Below are 16,170 nucleotides of genomic sequence, written 5' to 3' on the forward strand. Positions count from 1 at the left end.
ACCGTCCACAAATCAGACCCAATAATCCATAGGCAATCACGGCCACATAACAAACTTTTGAAGGCTTATCGACTCGAAGAAGGTAGATCTAGAAAAACTTGGACACGAAAAGTCGATTTTTATTGAACCAGCATGGCTTCCTCCTAAAGCTCGATGTAAAACCTGAAATGATTTCAAAACGGAAATGAACCACCACGCTCCTGTACAAAATCTTTCAAATTCATAACTACTCGGTGATTCTTTTGGAACGATTCGGAGCACAGCTTTTTAAAGCCAAGGAGGGAATCTTAGATCGGGAAAAGATCAGACTTATATAGGATAGTACGACCTTTTCTCGATCTTAGATTCACTCCTGCGCTTTGAAAAAAAACTGGGCCCAGTAATGCCCAATGTATTGAAGGTCTATAGATGGAAGAAAATCTAACTTAAAATTTGTCTCAAAATTTCATCTTGAACAACTGGCATATCTTTTCGTTCACAATCAAAGCATAATCTTGGTCATTTTCCTGGTCGGGCTGTTCTACTCAATCTGGCCCTTTATTCGCAAATAATTCCTTTCCTGAACTTTTGGAGACTAGTGGTGGTGCTAACTCTCGTAACCAACCCATCACTCATCAAGGCTCAGGCACAACAAATTAGTATTCCCAGGGCTTTGTTTTCCAACCATCTGTTTCGCAGTTATCAAAAGGATCAAAGGCCGGTGTGAAGACACTGGTACAAGATTAGCCAATTCCCCTCTAAGGCCTTCCTTCAATGCTCTAGTTCCCACACCTGTATTTAATGAGACGAATTGTTCCACCAAAGTCTTGACGAGCCTTTTCCCAAACTTTGGCGACACTTTTTGCCACGGTCACAGCTAGAATGTGCAAGCAAAGGCTGCAGCTCACTAGTGGGTCTTCACTTTGGCAAGGAACGCCAAAGTTTGTCGGCCAAAATCCATTACTCTGTATGACATTTCTCGTCCCTTGTTACTCAAGGCCTTTCTCAGGGTGAACTTGGGATGTCTGGTCACAAGTTGGTTTTGGGTTCTTTGAGCTTTAGTTGTGGTTGATGGATGATTTTTGTGGATGAGACGCGGCTTTCGTGGGAATGATTTTTAATCACTCAGCACTGAGCTTATGGATGCCAATCGTATGAAAATTTATTTTGTTTAGTGAGTGCTCTCTGTGAATTATTACCGAGTATGTTAATCTCCGGCCAATAAGTTAACGGAAATAAATTTCCGCATGACAAAGCTAGTTTGTATAATTTTGAATAAGAGAGAATTCTAGAAAACGATAAAAGAAGTGCATTCGGTGAGATGCATTCGGAAAGAAAATGACAGTCATGGAATAAGTAACTAATCGAACATTCGAAGTCAAATTTGGAACTACATAGATAAATTGTCATCTGAATTAACTTACGTTCTTATTAAGGCAAGTGAGTTCGTTTGTTTCGTCAAAAAAATGACGTCTTTTTCAAGCGCACGCTTTTAGAATCAACTTAGATGTATTCAATGCATACGTTGAAGAACTTTTGAATGATATCAACAAGGAAATACAGTTGTTGTCCTGCTGGAGCACGATCCCCTGGAATCTAGACGGAGGCGTTGAGGTCAAACAATAACAGATATTTTCCGATTCAAGTCAACAAATATTTCTGGGCAAGGGTTAATGCTCTCTCCAAAGACACGTTAGAGAAAGATACGCAACAATGAATGAGAAAACCTTCTTTAAGAATTTTCAAGGTCAAGAGGGCTGGCTTATCAACTTCATCTATAATTGTGTTGTGAACTTTGAGAGGGTAAAACTTTTAACTAACCCTATCGTTCAATTGAACTGGAGTTTGAAGCAGCTGGTCAAAAAGGCTTGGAACAAGGCTTATTTGAAGAAAAGTGCATTGGAAATTTTAATTCTCGAACTTTGCGTCCCCTTCCAAATTCCAGTAGTGGTTCATGGTTAGGGTATTATAATTACGAACTTTTAATGGACAACAAGAAAACATGTTAAACAACGGAATCAACCATTTTTTACATCCATTCAACTAAATTTCAAGTGTTAAAAATGAATGCCAATCAACACTCCTAACTTTTTATAACGAAGACCAGTTAGATAACGTTCTGCATGAGTAGGTTATTAAAAAATGTTTTCATAATGGATGTCATTCTTTTCCTTTATCAACAAGTTAATGCAAATACGGAAGGATAAGAAAATATTCCTTCATATATCTGGATATGGCTTAGAAATTGGTTTATGTAATAAGGCATATTGTCATCAATCCGTATGGATAAAAGCAAAAGCTGAACGATAAATGGACATATGTATAGTGTACCAGGTCTTAATATGAGCGATAACAAGACAGCTTTTTGACAAATGTCACAAATCTATTCACCACCCAACCCTAACCCACATGTGCGTAGTCCGTAAGAACTCAACACAAATTCAGAGACGTTTACAGGGCTTCCGAACCTTTAAGCAATTCCAAAGTCTTAGATGCGGGCAAGTATGATTTGTTTTCCTCGTTCTTGCATAAATTGTTTGCACTTGTGATTTCTTTCATCTGGTGCTATTTGATAGCTCAGATCTAAGTCATACACCTCCTTGCAGGACCGTCTGTGTGTAGCTCTCTTGGCAATCGGGCCCTCCACGTGCACGTTGACCCTGTTCACATTGAGAACCTGCATTCATACATACCCTAGATAGACAAACAAGCCACACCATCTCGGATCTGTCGAATCCCAAACTTTATCACATGGCACCAAGGTACAGTTGAGGATAGATGCGGGCGCGCCATTTGTGCCTCCCAGCTTCCATTACCAAGGATTGTGAACTAAACTGGCGTTAAAGCTGTTTTAAGAATAAACAAACCCTTCAACGCTTTCAGTTTCAGCTCTAAAGTGGCTCTCGGTGGGGATATCAGGCCCAAGTTTCCTGGTCAGATTTCCTGCCTCTCCCGTGGTTTGACGACCCACGAGGTGGTTGGTGACACCATGATGGTGTGTGGTTTTGGGTCCTTCCAAATGAAATCAGGGATTTGATGCGCAGTGTTCAGAAATTCCATTTCTTGCCTTGTTGTTCCAAAGGCCGTCTCCGAAAAACAATATCTCCCGGTTGTAGTAGCTATTGTGGTGGTGGTTGTGGTTGAGGAGGAGTTAGTGGTGGTAGTAGTGAATCGTTGTTCCGCTCGTTCGCCTCCTCGCGCCTCCTGGACGGCCTTGCCGTGGTGGTGGTCTTCATCATGGTGGACTTGCGAAGCAATGCCAGTTTTTGGGAGCGAGCCTATGTTTGGTGCATGGGCGGAGTGAATTGGCACGATCCCGAGGAGGGAGGGCCAGAGTGCCTGAACCATGTGAGTGAGTTCCATCGCCGGGTCGAAATTGGCATTGGTGTGGTGGTCACGCTATTGAGCTTGTGGATTGGGGTTCGAACCTGCCAAGGTCAAGACCAAATCGTGCATTCCAAGCGTCCTCGAGGACCCTATAGTCCCAGTGGGGGCAAGATGCTCCTTCTCGTGCTGTTCACACTGATTTTTGGCATCGAAGTGGGCTACAAATTCACCTCAGGACATATCATCTATCTTTTGTACCCGTGCCATGTCAATTCCATACTTTGGATCTACGTCCTAGCCACCCCACCCACTTGGGGGAACGTGTGTCTCTATCGATTAATTCTTCACTTCACCCATGGGACGTTAGCCGGGATCTATTTTCCCGTTGACGAGGTGCTTAAACTGCCGTTTGAACGGGAAACTTATTGGTTGCAACATTACTTTCTTGTCATAATCCCCGTATACATGATCTGCTTTGAGCGGTGGGATTATCCCCCGAGTCCCAAGTGGGATATCTCGTGGATTTTCTTGTCCTTCTCGGCCTGGAGCTTCTGGCACTTTGTCGTGATGCATGGGGTCTCGGTCTTAACCTTAGCCAACATAGGCCACATGCTCTGTGCGGCCTTCTCCGACCCATTTCGAGGTCCCTATTACCGCATGATAGGCATACTTCACCAACTCCTCGCCACGGCTTTATCTGGCCTGTTCGTGGGATCAGTCACTTGCTTGGCCGAAAGAATTTTCCCACAAGGAACACCCAATCGCACCGACCCAGTGAAAACCGCCTCACAATCGAAAAGGGAGTGAATCCCTGTTTTTTGATCTAACATCTTTAGATCGTTTGTGATTGCCGCCCAAGGGCGTTTAAAAGGCTCGCACACACACACTCTCTCTCTCTTTCTCTCTCTCTCTTTCAATTATAAGAAACTATCCTTTCAAATTTCACGTGTGCATATTTGCTTATGGTAGCATGATGTGACAACTAGATCTGCTAAACGCCGAAATAACCTCGTAGCAGCCCGCTAAAAATCAAAATGATATCCCAGTCGTTTGAGACGGCCTCCACTACAGAACGAAGAACAAGTCAAAAATATATTTGGAGATAATACAATACAAGACGCCCAGTGCCAATTATTTTCGTAGATATGCGTATAGCAACCAAGAAACCTGAGTGAAAGAAGGCTGGATGTACATTCAGTGTAATACATGTAGGATAAGGTCCGGCGTATTCAATCTCGTCGACGACGACATAATCGGGTCCCATGCTCTTGTATTCCATTCAATGGTTGGGAATGTTTCACCAGCTTATTGAACGTGTTTTGAGGCCGAAGGTCGCCGAGTAAATCCCTCTTCAATTATGGGCAGTTCCATGATCTGGGGATGCAATCATTACCATGTCTAACCATGATTGAACCCGAACGCCATTAATGCGACCTCGAGTATGCTTCTTGGACAATAGACCAGATGCCAAAAGTATTTCCATATACATACAACATTGTTACGTTATGGCTGCACGTAAATTGGGGAAAGGCAGTAGTAGGTACCCACCGATGGGCCAAAAATACCACGAGTATCAATATAACGAAATCCTGACTTGAAGATCCATTTCCTCGTTGATATTGGTTACAGGTGGGAGTGACAAGGGTCCTAAGCCGACCAAATCCTTTCCTCCGATCGATGTTCATCATCCGAAATGCCTATCTCGTGGTATTGTTTCAGTGCCATGGATGTCCTCGAAAGCTTTTTCTACCTCAATTCACATTCCGTACATGGACCAAGAAAGGCTAGTACAGACAAGATCGATCGCAGGGTCAATAAATCATGAAAAGACCGAATCCAATTCCCAAGACTGAATACTGTTCCATTAAAGTTCCTGGACGCGTTCCGCTCACTGAAGTTCTTACGGGCCAATCGTAGATTAGGTTTCGAGTTACGTTTTTGATTTGTACTCTGGAAGTATGAATTGGAGACGGATCAAAGCCCAAAGGGCACTTAACGAGCGGTAGGTGCGTGCAATCTTCGGAGGAACCCTCAAGCTCGGTGTGAACCCGCTGAAAACGGAAGATGTAACTCAATATTTCATCCTGCTTTCAAGTGGTTATACCGCCTTTGGACCTATCAGGATACATCGCTGCTTCCCTTTGATGAATGGGATCGACGAGGACAGCCGAAGCTTCTTGTGAGGAACCCGTATGGACTCGGTTTTGCGAATCAATCCCGTGTTTTCTTTACTTTTGGTGCCCAACTATTGTAGGCTCAACAACAACAACAACACCAACAACAACTTCTAGTACCAAGGGATCTCCATCCAATCCTCGTCGAATCGAAGGAGAAGCACTCTTGGTCAGATCACGACAATGGCGCTTCGAGAGCGTGGAGAGGCATGGCCAAGTTCCACGTAATATGAGTGGGTACTGAAAGCAAAAGCAATACAGAACGCGCCTGTCGTGTGAAGAACAAAGAGATAGGTACGACTCAGTGAATGATATGTGAGACTTATTGATTACTAAGTGCGAGTATATTAATTGATCTAAAGAAAAGAATTGCAAAGATAGTTGAGGGTGATCGGCTTCAAGTAGAGTTCTTGGGCGTCAAAGTAATGAAGAAATCGCCCTGACCTGGACTTTTTGGCCCCACCTCCCGATCGTCGAACTTCTTCTAGTCTAGCCATGCCCCTAATGATGGGCAAGGTGTCAGTTAGATGAGTCCGAGGACAAATGGTCAATTCTGAAAGGAACGTGTTCAAAGTCTCTTTCGAGTGGAAACGATCCAATAGGGGGGTAGTTCTGCTTGAGGAGATCGGATAATGATGATCGTTGATGAGAGATAATGACGGTTCGCTCTCGAGGGACCGCCTCATCAATGGGTGTGATGCACTGGTAACGTTGATCTCATCACCTTGGATATGTTTCACAACATCTTGAACTCTCTTACGGGCCAAGGTGAGCGTCATCTGTTGGACTGAGGCTTCTATGGAAGCTGAGACACTCGCTTGGGAATAGGGGGCATCATCTCTTGCCAAAAGTTTTTCAGATGATCTCACCATTTGATCTGCCAAAGAGTTGTCCAAAACCCACCATGGGGGTCGGTCCTCCAAGGTTGAAAAATGGCTGTTTGCCTCGGCACAATTTGACAGCGCCATCATGGCTTGGTGAGCGTTTTGAAAGGCCATCTTTTCCAGCTTTGTCTTGGGAGCTTTGACTTTTTCTGCTTTGCTTAGTGAGCAGTCTTGTTCTCTTTCTTCTGTTTCATTAGTCCCATTGGGACGTCGGTTTTCTCCACCGACACAACTACTTTCCCCCTCATCTCCGTCGTGTCTGGGACGGTCCTCATGAGGTTCTTTGTCAGCAATATTTGCGTCCTTAGAGCTCGATTTGTTCGTTGCCGTCAAGAAGCGTGCCTCATTCACGGGCTCATCTTCATCAGAATCGCAAGCGAAAATAGAGTTGTCCAAATCGGCAAAGTCTTGTATCCTTCGATAGCGCTTCTTTTTACTTCCTGCCACTGAGCATGAGGCATCTTGTTCAAGGGCCGAGTTATCACTTGTTAATGGATACGGCCTTTTTTGCCCGGATGATGAAGGTGGTGGTGCTGGTTCGGAGGGGAGCCCGAGAAATAGGTGACAGTTTTGCTCGTAAATATCGCCGTAACCCCAAAGCCACAGATGCTCAACATTGTTTCGGAACTCTTGCACTCGATTCTCAGTTTGAGCGTAGGACACTTCCTGTTCATCTCTTAGTCCCATTAAGGCTAAATCACAACCACTGAAAGGCCTCACTGTGGCAAAAAGATCGTTTACGGGCACCAATGGAGAGGGAGACGAAGAAGAATGGGAGATTTTTTGTCCCGACGACGTCTTCGTTTTAGCATTGGAGACCAGGTGCTTATTTATTGACATCAGCTTTGCAAGACTGTCCTCTGAAGTGCTCAAGCCTTCTTCTTTGAGTTTATCCCCACAGATCAGGGGCGGGATGTCTCCTGTGCACGAGATCAGAGGACCGCCATCTTTGGAGGTGGCCCAATACTGGAGGTCCAGTATTGATTTGGATATCAAACCCCCGTTGAGGGCTACGAGCGAGGCTATGCTCTCGGGATCAATTGCCACGCCTTCGGCCAAGGCCATTAGTTGCAAGTAATTCGCGACAAGCTGAGGAGCAACGGGTTTGAACTCAAATGTCTGGAGCGAATCCAACACAGAGGCTGACTTGAACAGCTTCTTGGGCACAAAATGAGGATTAGATGTTGTCAATAGGATTGGACGCTTCGTTGTGGCGATTAGGTTGTTCACGGCCCCATAAAAACCGTCGTCCGAATCGTCAAAAACTACATCGATATCTTCAAACAAGATGAGAGCCGTTCGTTTTAAATGAGTTGAAGAGTCTGACGCGCCTTGACAAGAATCCTGTTGAGGTTGATTCTTGGTGCTCTTGCCCCTTCTGGAGCCGGACTGTAGGGTTTTGGCTTGTTCTTTTTGTTTTTGCTGCTGCTGTTGTTTCGTTAAATGGTGACTTTGAGTGGCCTCTTGAAGTTGGGCCACCACCTGTCTTCCTCCTCGGATCGAGGAAGCATTGACCTCAAGCACTTTAAAACCCAACTGTCGAGCTAAAGCGTATACACAGCTGGTCTTTCCCACTCCTGTAGGTCCGGTGAGCAAGGCCGTGTTGCACAGATTGGTTCCAGTTTCGACGTCGCTTCCGCTGCCGGTCAAATCATCACTACTAATAGAATCCCCATCCCCTTCACTCGAGTCATCCACCACAAAGGACGAGTCCAGTTTCTTTCTCTTCTCTGACCTTTTTCCGACCGAATGTCGCGGTCGGTTGGTCCTCCATCCCTCAAGCCACGTCTGTAGTTTCCTCACAACACCCAAGTTGCCAATCATGTCATCTGTCATTTGTGGGGTGTATTTCATGGTCCACTGCATGGAACTCGGGAGAGAGGCATCGAATTTGACTTCCTTCAAGCCCTTATCCTCGCCTCCTCGGTGGCGATCACTGTTTCGCGCCTTTCGTAGTCTTCCCCGACCTTTGGAGCGCTCTTCAACGATATCGTTTAGGGACATGTTTTTCCGTCTCACCTCGGCTTCCAAGGTATCGGCCTCTATCTTCCGTTCAACATAACGGCGGAAGATTTTCCGCATGGGAAACGCATCATTGGCCATTTTTAAGGATTTGACAAAGTGATAGATCTGCCACGAGTTCATCCTTCGTTGCCCACCCGCTTCGGGATGATCATTTGTCTGCTTCTCGTTTTCTTGGTTTCTCCTCGTTCCAATTTTGGAGACGAGAGAAGTAAATTGTCCCATATCCAACAAACCATCATCCCCAGTGTTATTGGAGGTCCTTAGGCTCAATTCTGAGGGATCCTTGAGGGAAGTGGCACCCATCAGCAAATCTGGTGACGCCTTTGGCATTTCTAAATTCCAAAACGTATCCTCGCCATCACATTGACGAACGTGACTTACAATCGGAAACGGAAGAGACGAACCCAAATCGGAGTTGAGCAATTCATCCACGTTCTTTTGTTGCTGCTGGGTGCGGATCACATCAGGAGCAGAGCTCATGAGAAACGCCCTTCGGGCCGCAGCTTTCTCAGGATCTTCAATCACACGGATGGCATTGGCCTTTTGGCCTTTGATGAAGATAGGCGCCAAGTTGGGGCCTGTTTTTTTCTGCTTCTTGACTGGGGATAAAACGACCTTCTCGATGCGGACCTCATCATCGCCCTCGCCATTACTCAGGCAGCCGTCATTGGAAAAATCGTTACCCTCAGCAGTGATGGTTCTCTTGTGGTCAATTTTTCTGGATCTACTCTTGCGCGGAGAGCTAATCTCATCATCAATTAGGCGTTCCATTTCTTCTTGCTCTTGACGCCTTTTCTCGATAGTGTCTCTATTCCGCGAAATGCGACTGGATCGTCTTTGGCTGGGCTCACTGAGGTGACTTTCGTCCTCTAGATCTTTTAATGTGTCTCTCCTCTCTGTTTTATGGGCACTAAATGCATCCTCTCCGGGCGGGAAATGGGGTTCTTCATTAATTTCTACAATTTCTCTCCCTACGTCTTCCACTTCTATGTCTAGTACATCGCTCTTCTTAATCGTGGGTTTCTTCTTTCGCTTTAACCCTCGCTTCTTCCTGACCACTTCGGATGTTCCAATATCGTTGCCTACTTTAATCTGGTCCTCTCCTTTTTTCTCTCGTTCGAGTCCAATTGTTTTCATAGCCTTCTTGCACCACGACGATGAAGTAGATGGAGAGGAGTTCGTTCCTGCGATGGAAGAGATGGAAATGGAGCTAATAGAGACCTTAGTGGTCATGAGTCTAGTGAATGCATTCTCAAAGACTGAGGAAGAGGGTGTGCTGCTGGGCGATGGAGGTTTTGTCGTTGCTGTTCTTGATGGGGGCGGTGCCAGAGTCGACATGACGGCGGAGTTGAGTCGATTGGTTTTATTCTCTTTGTCACTTGACGGGGACTTGTGTTTCGAGTTTGGAGGCCTGTCTTCCAATTGACATGTGCTCATTCCTCCAGAGCCTCGAGAACTTGTCCCATCATCAATTCTATCTCCCAAAGTTTGCCCATTATCCAAAGTCTCGACGTCTTCTATGGTGTTTGGTCCCACTGCCTCAGTCGACAAGGGCTGTTTCATGAGCACCGAAAACGCATTTGAGGAGCTGTTGTCAAAATCGATTTCCATGGAAGAGGTCTGACCAACATGAAACTCTTTGGGGTTCAACTTGGAGAGGATATCGACATCCAGGGAATCGCTATCATAATTCACGGGATGTTTGTGAGAATTTCCCCCCGACCGCGTGGCCCCCGTTGCTGCCCCGCCGGTTCCACGACGTCTGCGTTTGGGTCGTTTCTTAAATAATTGCGGACTCGCGGGAGAAATATTGACTTTTTTCCCTTTCAGACCCAAAATCTTGGAATCAAAACACTCTTTGGAACCGAGGTCATCGTCGTCTAAATGTTGAATGATGGATGAGGCTTCACCGCCATCTGGCTTTGAGGTGCTCTCAACTGGCGAGATTTGGATCCCATCCATCTTGGGACTTGGCCCATTCCTCTCTGGCATTTCGATGGTGTGTCCATTGAGGTCGGCTGAAACCGGACTAAGCTGACCTCCGGCAAAGAAGTCCATATCCACGGACACATCCTCCAAGGGTAATTGAGCGCTCTCACTCTCTTGTCTCATGGTTCTCCGTTTCTTAAACAAGGCGGAGGAAATCTTGCGTGATGTAGGTTCCTCCTTTTCCACTCCCTCCACCTGTTCTTCCAACACTTCAATTCGATTCACTTGGTCCGCATCCAAACTGAGTCTGGAGCTCTGCCCTCTTCTGCCCTTGGCTTTCACTTCAATCTTGGGGCTACAATTTGGTATAGGGGAATGGATCTCGGCTTGGATCACGATTTTGGACGCAGCTCTTTCCAAGTCCTGACAATACTCATCACGAGTCACCTTCTTAAAAAAACCACTAATCGGATTCCTAGCCTTGGGTAAAACCTCTATCACGTCTACCACATCCTCCTCCTTCTCCTCTGGCTGTGTACCCTCACTCTGTTCCACGGTTGCTATTATCTTCTTGGGTCGACCTCTTTTTTTCTTCCTTTTCTCCGGGGATTGGGCTTGTCCTTCATCACATTTCAAGGCTCGCGGGGTTTTTCCATCGCGATTCGATGAATGGGCCGCCAATGGTGGAGGATTCCGGGTTTGAAAATAATGCAGAAGGGTCCGATTGGGCTTCGCCGGCTCGGTCAAGATGGGCGTGGCAGGCGTATCATCCTCAATATCACTCTCCGTCTCCATGGCTCCCATCTGAAATATGAACAAAATATGAGCTCAAAAGGCCGATGATACGTACGTACGTATTGTATTGGATGTGGAGTTGATGATACCTTTATGCCAAATCCTGCGGTGGTTTACGTAGCGACAAATCCCGCCAAATATCAACAGAACAGAGGCTCAATGAAACGCTGGCCATTCTTACACATGGAACAAGATTGGAGCGACAGTGGGAGTATATATTCATTCCGTATCACGAGTTCATTCATTTTTGGACACTACTATTGCGCGAATTGTCATACATGGATGGCATTTAGAGGCTACTTTGGCCTCGAAAATATTTCGCTCCACCCCCCAAAAATGATCATTTTTCGTCACCTAGCGCATATACATCTAACGGAACTGAAGATTGTGGATCACGAAACCTTTGATTATCAGGCCGTTTGACAGGTTTTAGGCCTGCAGGCTGGGCCTCATGAGCACCTCAAAATCGAACCATGAGCTCAAAATCGAAGAATCTGGTGATTGTGGGTGCGGGTCACCTGGGATGTCGTGTTGCCCAACTTTGGCGCGAGTCCTACCCCGAAGCCAGGATCGTTTTAAAAACGAGGTCGTTCAACGAGAAGCGGGCGACCCTGTGGTCAAGTCTGGGCTACATTCCCGTCTCCTCGAAAGACCCCGGAGAAGCCGAAAAATCGGATTGTGTCATCTTCTGTGCCCCACCGACTGGTATGAATATAGAGCAGAATGAGTTTTTAAGATTGTACGAAATGGTTGATATTCTTAGGAAACGATAATTATCCGGACGATGTTCACCAAGCGCTCCAAGATCATTGGACTGGATCCGCCCAAGGGGGCTTTGTTTTCACCTCTTCCGGTGGCGTGTTGGCTGAGAATGGAGGTGGAGTGGTCAATGAAGCATCCGAGATCAAGCATTCCCCCTACAACGACAAGATTCTCGAGGCTGAGAAGCATACGTTGGATAACGAAGGCTGCGTCATACGCTTGGGCGGCCTTTATGAGCAGAACCGAGGGGCTCATAATTACTGGCTCACGGTCAAAGATGCCTATCCTTCCGCTCCCAATGGTCTGATCAATCTGATTCATTACCAAGATGCCGCATTGTGCGTCATAAGAATCCTGGAGAGACAGATCCGTAGCCGATTGTTCCTAGCCAGTGATGGGCAGCCCATCTCGAGATCCGGAATCTGCCAGGCCGCACGCTTAAACCCTGATTATTCGGACAAGAGCCTGCCCCGATTTGAAGGCCAGGAGGATTTGATCGACGGGAAGAAGTATGTCACGGCACGCCTTCAATCTGAACTCGACTGGAAACCGTTGTTCCCTGACTTTAAAACATTTATGGCGGACATGTACCAGAACGTTCAACCATGTGATTTATTGGCAGGTTTAAAATAAATCTCTTCCAATGTTTCATTATCACACTACAATCGGACGCACGAGTCAGTTCCTGGATAGTCGGGCAGGTTTAGTTGGTACTTCTCTTGTAATGCTTGAGGTACAAATCGACCCCCCAAGAAGTGATGCTTACCTTGGAACTTTAAAGCGCACAATTTGGGAGCCGTGAGCGAAATCAAGAGCTCAGGTTGGAGTCCCAAGTCATTGACATCTCCATGTTCCACGTCCCAACCCGATGGAATGTCCACACTCGCAATCGGCACGGGAGTTGAAGACATTCGAGCGATTAGATCCACAAAATTGGATCTCACGGGTGGTTGGAAACTGAACCCAAAAAGAGCATCTACCACCAACTTAAAATCGCCATCCATATCAACTTGGGATGGGGTCTGTTCCAAAAATGGTAAACCCATCTTTTCACATTGAACCACCAAGTTCTGATACAAAGGCTTATCCGTTCGTTTCGGATAAAATATAACAGGAGCAAAGCCTAGCAAGGATAGATGTCGGGCGCAAACCAATCCATCGCCCCCATTGTTACCTGGACCGCAACAAACCAGGATGGATTGGCCGTGGATCTCCGGGAAGGATTGGGCGATGGCATGAGCGCAAGATAAGCCTGCCAATTCCATCAACTGGTCCACGGAGAACCGATAGTCGTTGAAGAGCTCCACGTCGATATTGGTGGCTTGCTCTTGATTGAGGTACTTAAGAGCCATGGCTGGAGCGTGGATTCCGCGCAATCCGGACGATATCCACGGTTTGGGGCGGACACCCCAGGATGAAGAAGAGAAGAGGAACTTGAAAGCCATTCGTGGATCAGGTTGGCTCTGGGGTTTTGGTAACACATTGTGAAACAGGAAGCAGTTCTAGGTCAGAATGCCTACTAATGCCTGACCCAGTTGAACTCGGGTTCATGGGTTCGATCCCGGGTCTAACCCCAACCCTGTGCTTCTCCAATGAATATTGGTCTCGATTGGCATCCCTTGAACCCGGAATAGGCCTAAAATCGCCATGTGTGAAACTACTACTGGTTTTACTGTATCATTCATGTACCTTACATACTGTATATAGATCCAATGAGACATGCTTCTCGCAATGAAGGTTTATTATTTACAGGCAATCGGAATGCTTTTCATCGATGCCGAACATTTTTCTTGAAGTAGTTTTAAAAAAATACTACTAATTATTTTGTTTAGTCTAAGTCAGGAGGGAAGCGATCCATGCCACATTCCAGATTTCGCTGCATGGAAACTTTTTTTATTCTTATCAACCAATCATACAAGTGAACATGACTTACTCATCACATAATTCATACAAGTTCGCCAATTGCGCCAAATGAAACCCATTTTCTGTCAATTTCTCCTGCTTTGGCATCGCTTAATAATGTCAGACTCTAATATCGCGGAACCTCTGTTTCCCCAACACATTCAGGGAGTCCAACCAACCATTTATTTCTTCCGTTTTCCGTCAATTTCATGGCCTTAACCTATCTTCACATGTACACAATTGAAGCATGGTTCCTAAAACTTGAAATTCATGACCACACTCAAACAAAATCATCGTGAATTTTCATGATAGAACTAAGTGATTGTTTTTCTCTGGAGGCTCTCCTACAAATTGTGGCAAGCCACGAAAGCGACCAACGCCAAGTCACATCAAATAATCCATAGCAACAACACCAGGTTTTGGAACCATAGTTCGGGGGAACACGTCCCCATATCCTCATCCCGACCATGGCCAGAAAATCCAATCCACCCCAAGAGTCGGGGGCGAGGTCCAAAGATCCCGAATCTCCGGGCAAAGTGGATAAAGTGGCGGTAGCCGTGCGTCATCCCGGAGTTTTCATGGAAACCGAGGATTTGGAGAAGGAAATCGGGCAAAAACTGGAAAAGGGAGTCGTACCGGAGGCGATTGACGTCAAATCCACGCTCAAATCCGTTGCTTCCCACCCTGTGGACCCGTCAACCAGCCCGGACCAAGAGATTGACCAGCCTCATGCTGGGGAGGAGGTGAAAGTTGAGGATGGGTCGGAGGATCTGGCCCAGAAGGTCAAGGCCGAACCCGAGTACCAACCAGCCAAAGCGGATGAAGACGTGATTGGCGAAGAGATTGAAATCGCGGGAAAGTCCACACCAGCCAAGACAAGGAGCTCAATCAGCACCAGGAGGAGCAAGAAGTTGGAAGAACAGTCCCGACCCGCTCCTTTGAAACCGGCCATGTCGGTGGAATCCCATCGAGAGACGCCCATGGAAGATACGGTTCCCAGTGGAGAGGGATTGGAGCGGGTCAAATCATCATCACTCTTAGATGATGACCATTCCGAAGTCGACAGCATTGGGTCGGAGATTCGCGATGATTCCGAATCCGTGGCCAGTGGCAGTACTCTAACGACTCGCTCCTCCAATCGACGCAAACGAGATCCCGCCGCCAATCTGACCAAGAAAGCCAAACTTCGGGCCGCCCATAAGAACAAATCCGCCAGCTTGAGTGGCAAGGGCAAAAGCCGGAGATTTATTTTCAAGAAGAGTGTAAGCTATGTCTTTTTGTATCCTTGGAGCTCCCATGAACCCCCTCTTTGATCACGTGCGTCTTGTTGTGGCTTTGATCGAATTCAATGGCCAGATTGGACCCAAACGTCCTTTCCTCGAATGGGAACACGTAACAACGATTCCGGGCTTTGATCTGCGGATTGATTAGGTCGGCTTGGGTTGGCTTCAAAGTTTTTCGTAATGGCTCTAGCATTGTTGGGCACAAACTTGAAGTTGGCTCCAGCAAAAAAAAAAAAGAAACCTCAAATTTCCTTCTCAACTCCTTCATTAAAGACTGCCAGTTCCTGATATTTTATTTCTTCCGTTTATAGTCCATACGCGCTCCCACATCTGTTGCCCGAGCATTGACATCCGATCGAGTATTCTACAAGGTGAGTATTTTATCCGGGTTAAATATTCAAACCAAGTCGTCTGAAGTCAAAAGAATGTTCGAGGTCGATTTTAGTAGAAACCATTTTACATGTTGTGGCTTCCCTTGGCTCCAAACTATCGACCAAGCAAAAATACCTCCCAATATATTCACTCGTGTTATCACAGATGTTCTTTAAGTAAAGTCAGTACGATACATAGCTATATTTTTTTTTCGTTAAAGAATTATTTGTGCAAGCAATTGATACCATCGAGTTGTTATTGTTGTTGATCATAATATTGAACTATGTACCACTCTCCAGGGTCAATGTTTCACGACTGGTGACATCGTGTCCGTGACTGACATCGAAGGCGGCATCTACTATGCTCAATTGAGAGGATTTCTCACCGATCAGTATTGCGAGAAAAGTGGCGTGATATCGTGGCTCTTACCCACCGTTCACAGTCCTCTACCTGAAGATGGTTTCGATGCCGGAACATACGTGATTGGGCCGGAAGAGGAACTTCCGCGGAAATTGGAATGCTTCACATTTGTCATGCACGCACCAGATGATTACTTCTACTACAAATACGCCCCCTACCCTACGCGATCCGTGAAACCGGATCAAGAGTACCTGATGACGAGAGCGGGTCCAAAAGTCAGGCTCATCAACCATGGCAAGGCCGTATATAGGGATATGGATCTGTATGATTGAATTTCGAATAAAAATTGAACGCGCATCTCAAAGAAGTCCAATTGTT

The 16,170-nt window shown here is 46.2% G+C and overlaps 5 protein-coding genes across 5 annotated transcripts; 3 read left to right on the plus strand and 2 right to left on the minus strand.

The window, feature by feature from the left end:
* The first annotated feature begins 2,455 nt into the window (after window positions 1–2,455).
* On the plus strand, window positions 2,456–4,446 carry LOC131890094 (transmembrane protein 164-like). The gene is made up of 2 exons (XM_059239376.1): window positions 2,456–2,741; window positions 2,863–4,446. The coding sequence occupies exon 2, from the start codon at window positions 3,217–3,219 to the stop codon at window positions 4,111–4,113; it is 897 nt and encodes a 298-aa protein (XP_059095359.1). The 5' UTR covers window positions 2,456–2,741; window positions 2,863–3,216; the 3' UTR covers window positions 4,114–4,446.
* Window positions 4,447–5,785: 1,339 nt separating this feature from the next.
* LOC131890075 (ATPase family AAA domain-containing protein 5-like) lies at window positions 5,786–11,360 on the minus strand. Its single transcript, XM_059239353.1, has 2 exons — window positions 11,203–11,360; window positions 5,786–11,122 (listed from the first exon to the last, which is right to left on the minus strand). Exon 2 carries the CDS (start codon window positions 11,120–11,122, stop codon window positions 5,837–5,839), a length of 5,286 nt encoding a protein of 1,761 aa, XP_059095336.1. The 5' UTR covers window positions 11,203–11,360; the 3' UTR covers window positions 5,786–5,836.
* A 149-nt stretch (window positions 11,361–11,509) lies between these two features.
* On the plus strand, window positions 11,510–12,540 carry LOC131890104 (uncharacterized). Its single transcript, XM_059239386.1, has 2 exons — window positions 11,510–11,818; window positions 11,877–12,540. Exons 1-2 carry the CDS (start codon window positions 11,587–11,589, stop codon window positions 12,506–12,508), a joined length of 864 nt encoding a protein of 287 aa, XP_059095369.1. The 5' UTR covers window positions 11,510–11,586; the 3' UTR covers window positions 12,509–12,540.
* On the minus strand, window positions 12,464–13,404 carry LOC131890114 (NAD(P)H-hydrate epimerase-like). The gene has a single exon (XM_059239396.1). It carries the CDS (start codon window positions 13,318–13,320, stop codon window positions 12,535–12,537), a length of 786 nt encoding a protein of 261 aa, XP_059095379.1. The 5' UTR covers window positions 13,321–13,404; the 3' UTR covers window positions 12,464–12,534.
* A 578-nt stretch (window positions 13,405–13,982) lies between these two features.
* On the plus strand, window positions 13,983–16,149 carry LOC131890085 (uncharacterized). The gene is made up of 3 exons (XM_059239366.1): window positions 13,983–15,039; window positions 15,372–15,431; window positions 15,732–16,149. Exons 1-3 carry the CDS (start codon window positions 14,245–14,247, stop codon window positions 16,122–16,124), a joined length of 1,248 nt encoding a protein of 415 aa, XP_059095349.1. The 5' UTR covers window positions 13,983–14,244; the 3' UTR covers window positions 16,125–16,149.
* Window positions 16,150–16,170: the final 21 nt, after the last annotated feature.

This window comes from Tigriopus californicus, chromosome 1, assembly GCF_007210705.1.
Source record: "Tigriopus californicus strain San Diego chromosome 1, Tcal_SD_v2.1, whole genome shotgun sequence".
Lineage (NCBI taxonomy): Eukaryota > Metazoa > Arthropoda > Copepoda > Harpacticoida > Harpacticidae > Tigriopus > Tigriopus californicus.

What these genes read in the sequence shown, in the direction of transcription:
- LOC131890094 (XM_059239376.1), top strand. Translation starts at nt 3,217, where the DNA reads ATGGTGGACTTGCGAAGCAATGCCAGTTTTTGGGAGCGAGCCTATGTT.
- LOC131890075 (XM_059239353.1), bottom strand. Translation starts at nt 11,122, where the DNA reads ATGGGAGCCATGGAGACGGAGAGTGATATTGAGGATGATACGCCTGCC.
- LOC131890104 (XM_059239386.1), top strand. Translation starts at nt 11,587, where the DNA reads ATGAGCTCAAAATCGAAGAATCTGGTGATTGTGGGTGCGGGTCACCTG. An exon ending in CTTCTGTGCCCCACCGACTG is followed by an intron (nt 11,819 to 11,876) that starts GTATGAATATAG and finishes TGATATTCTTAG; the next exon opens with GAAACGATAATTATCCGGAC.
- LOC131890114 (XM_059239396.1), bottom strand. Translation starts at nt 13,320, where the DNA reads ATGGCTTTCAAGTTCCTCTTCTCTTCTTCATCCTGGGGTGTCCGCCCC.
- LOC131890085 (XM_059239366.1), top strand. Translation starts at nt 14,245, where the DNA reads ATGGCCAGAAAATCCAATCCACCCCAAGAGTCGGGGGCGAGGTCCAAA. An exon ending in GATTTATTTTCAAGAAGAGT is followed by an intron (nt 15,040 to 15,371) that starts GTAAGCTATGTC and finishes TTCCGTTTATAG; the next exon opens with TCCATACGCGCTCCCACATC. An exon ending in CCGATCGAGTATTCTACAAG is followed by an intron (nt 15,432 to 15,731) that starts GTGAGTATTTTA and finishes ACCACTCTCCAG; the next exon opens with GGTCAATGTTTCACGACTGG.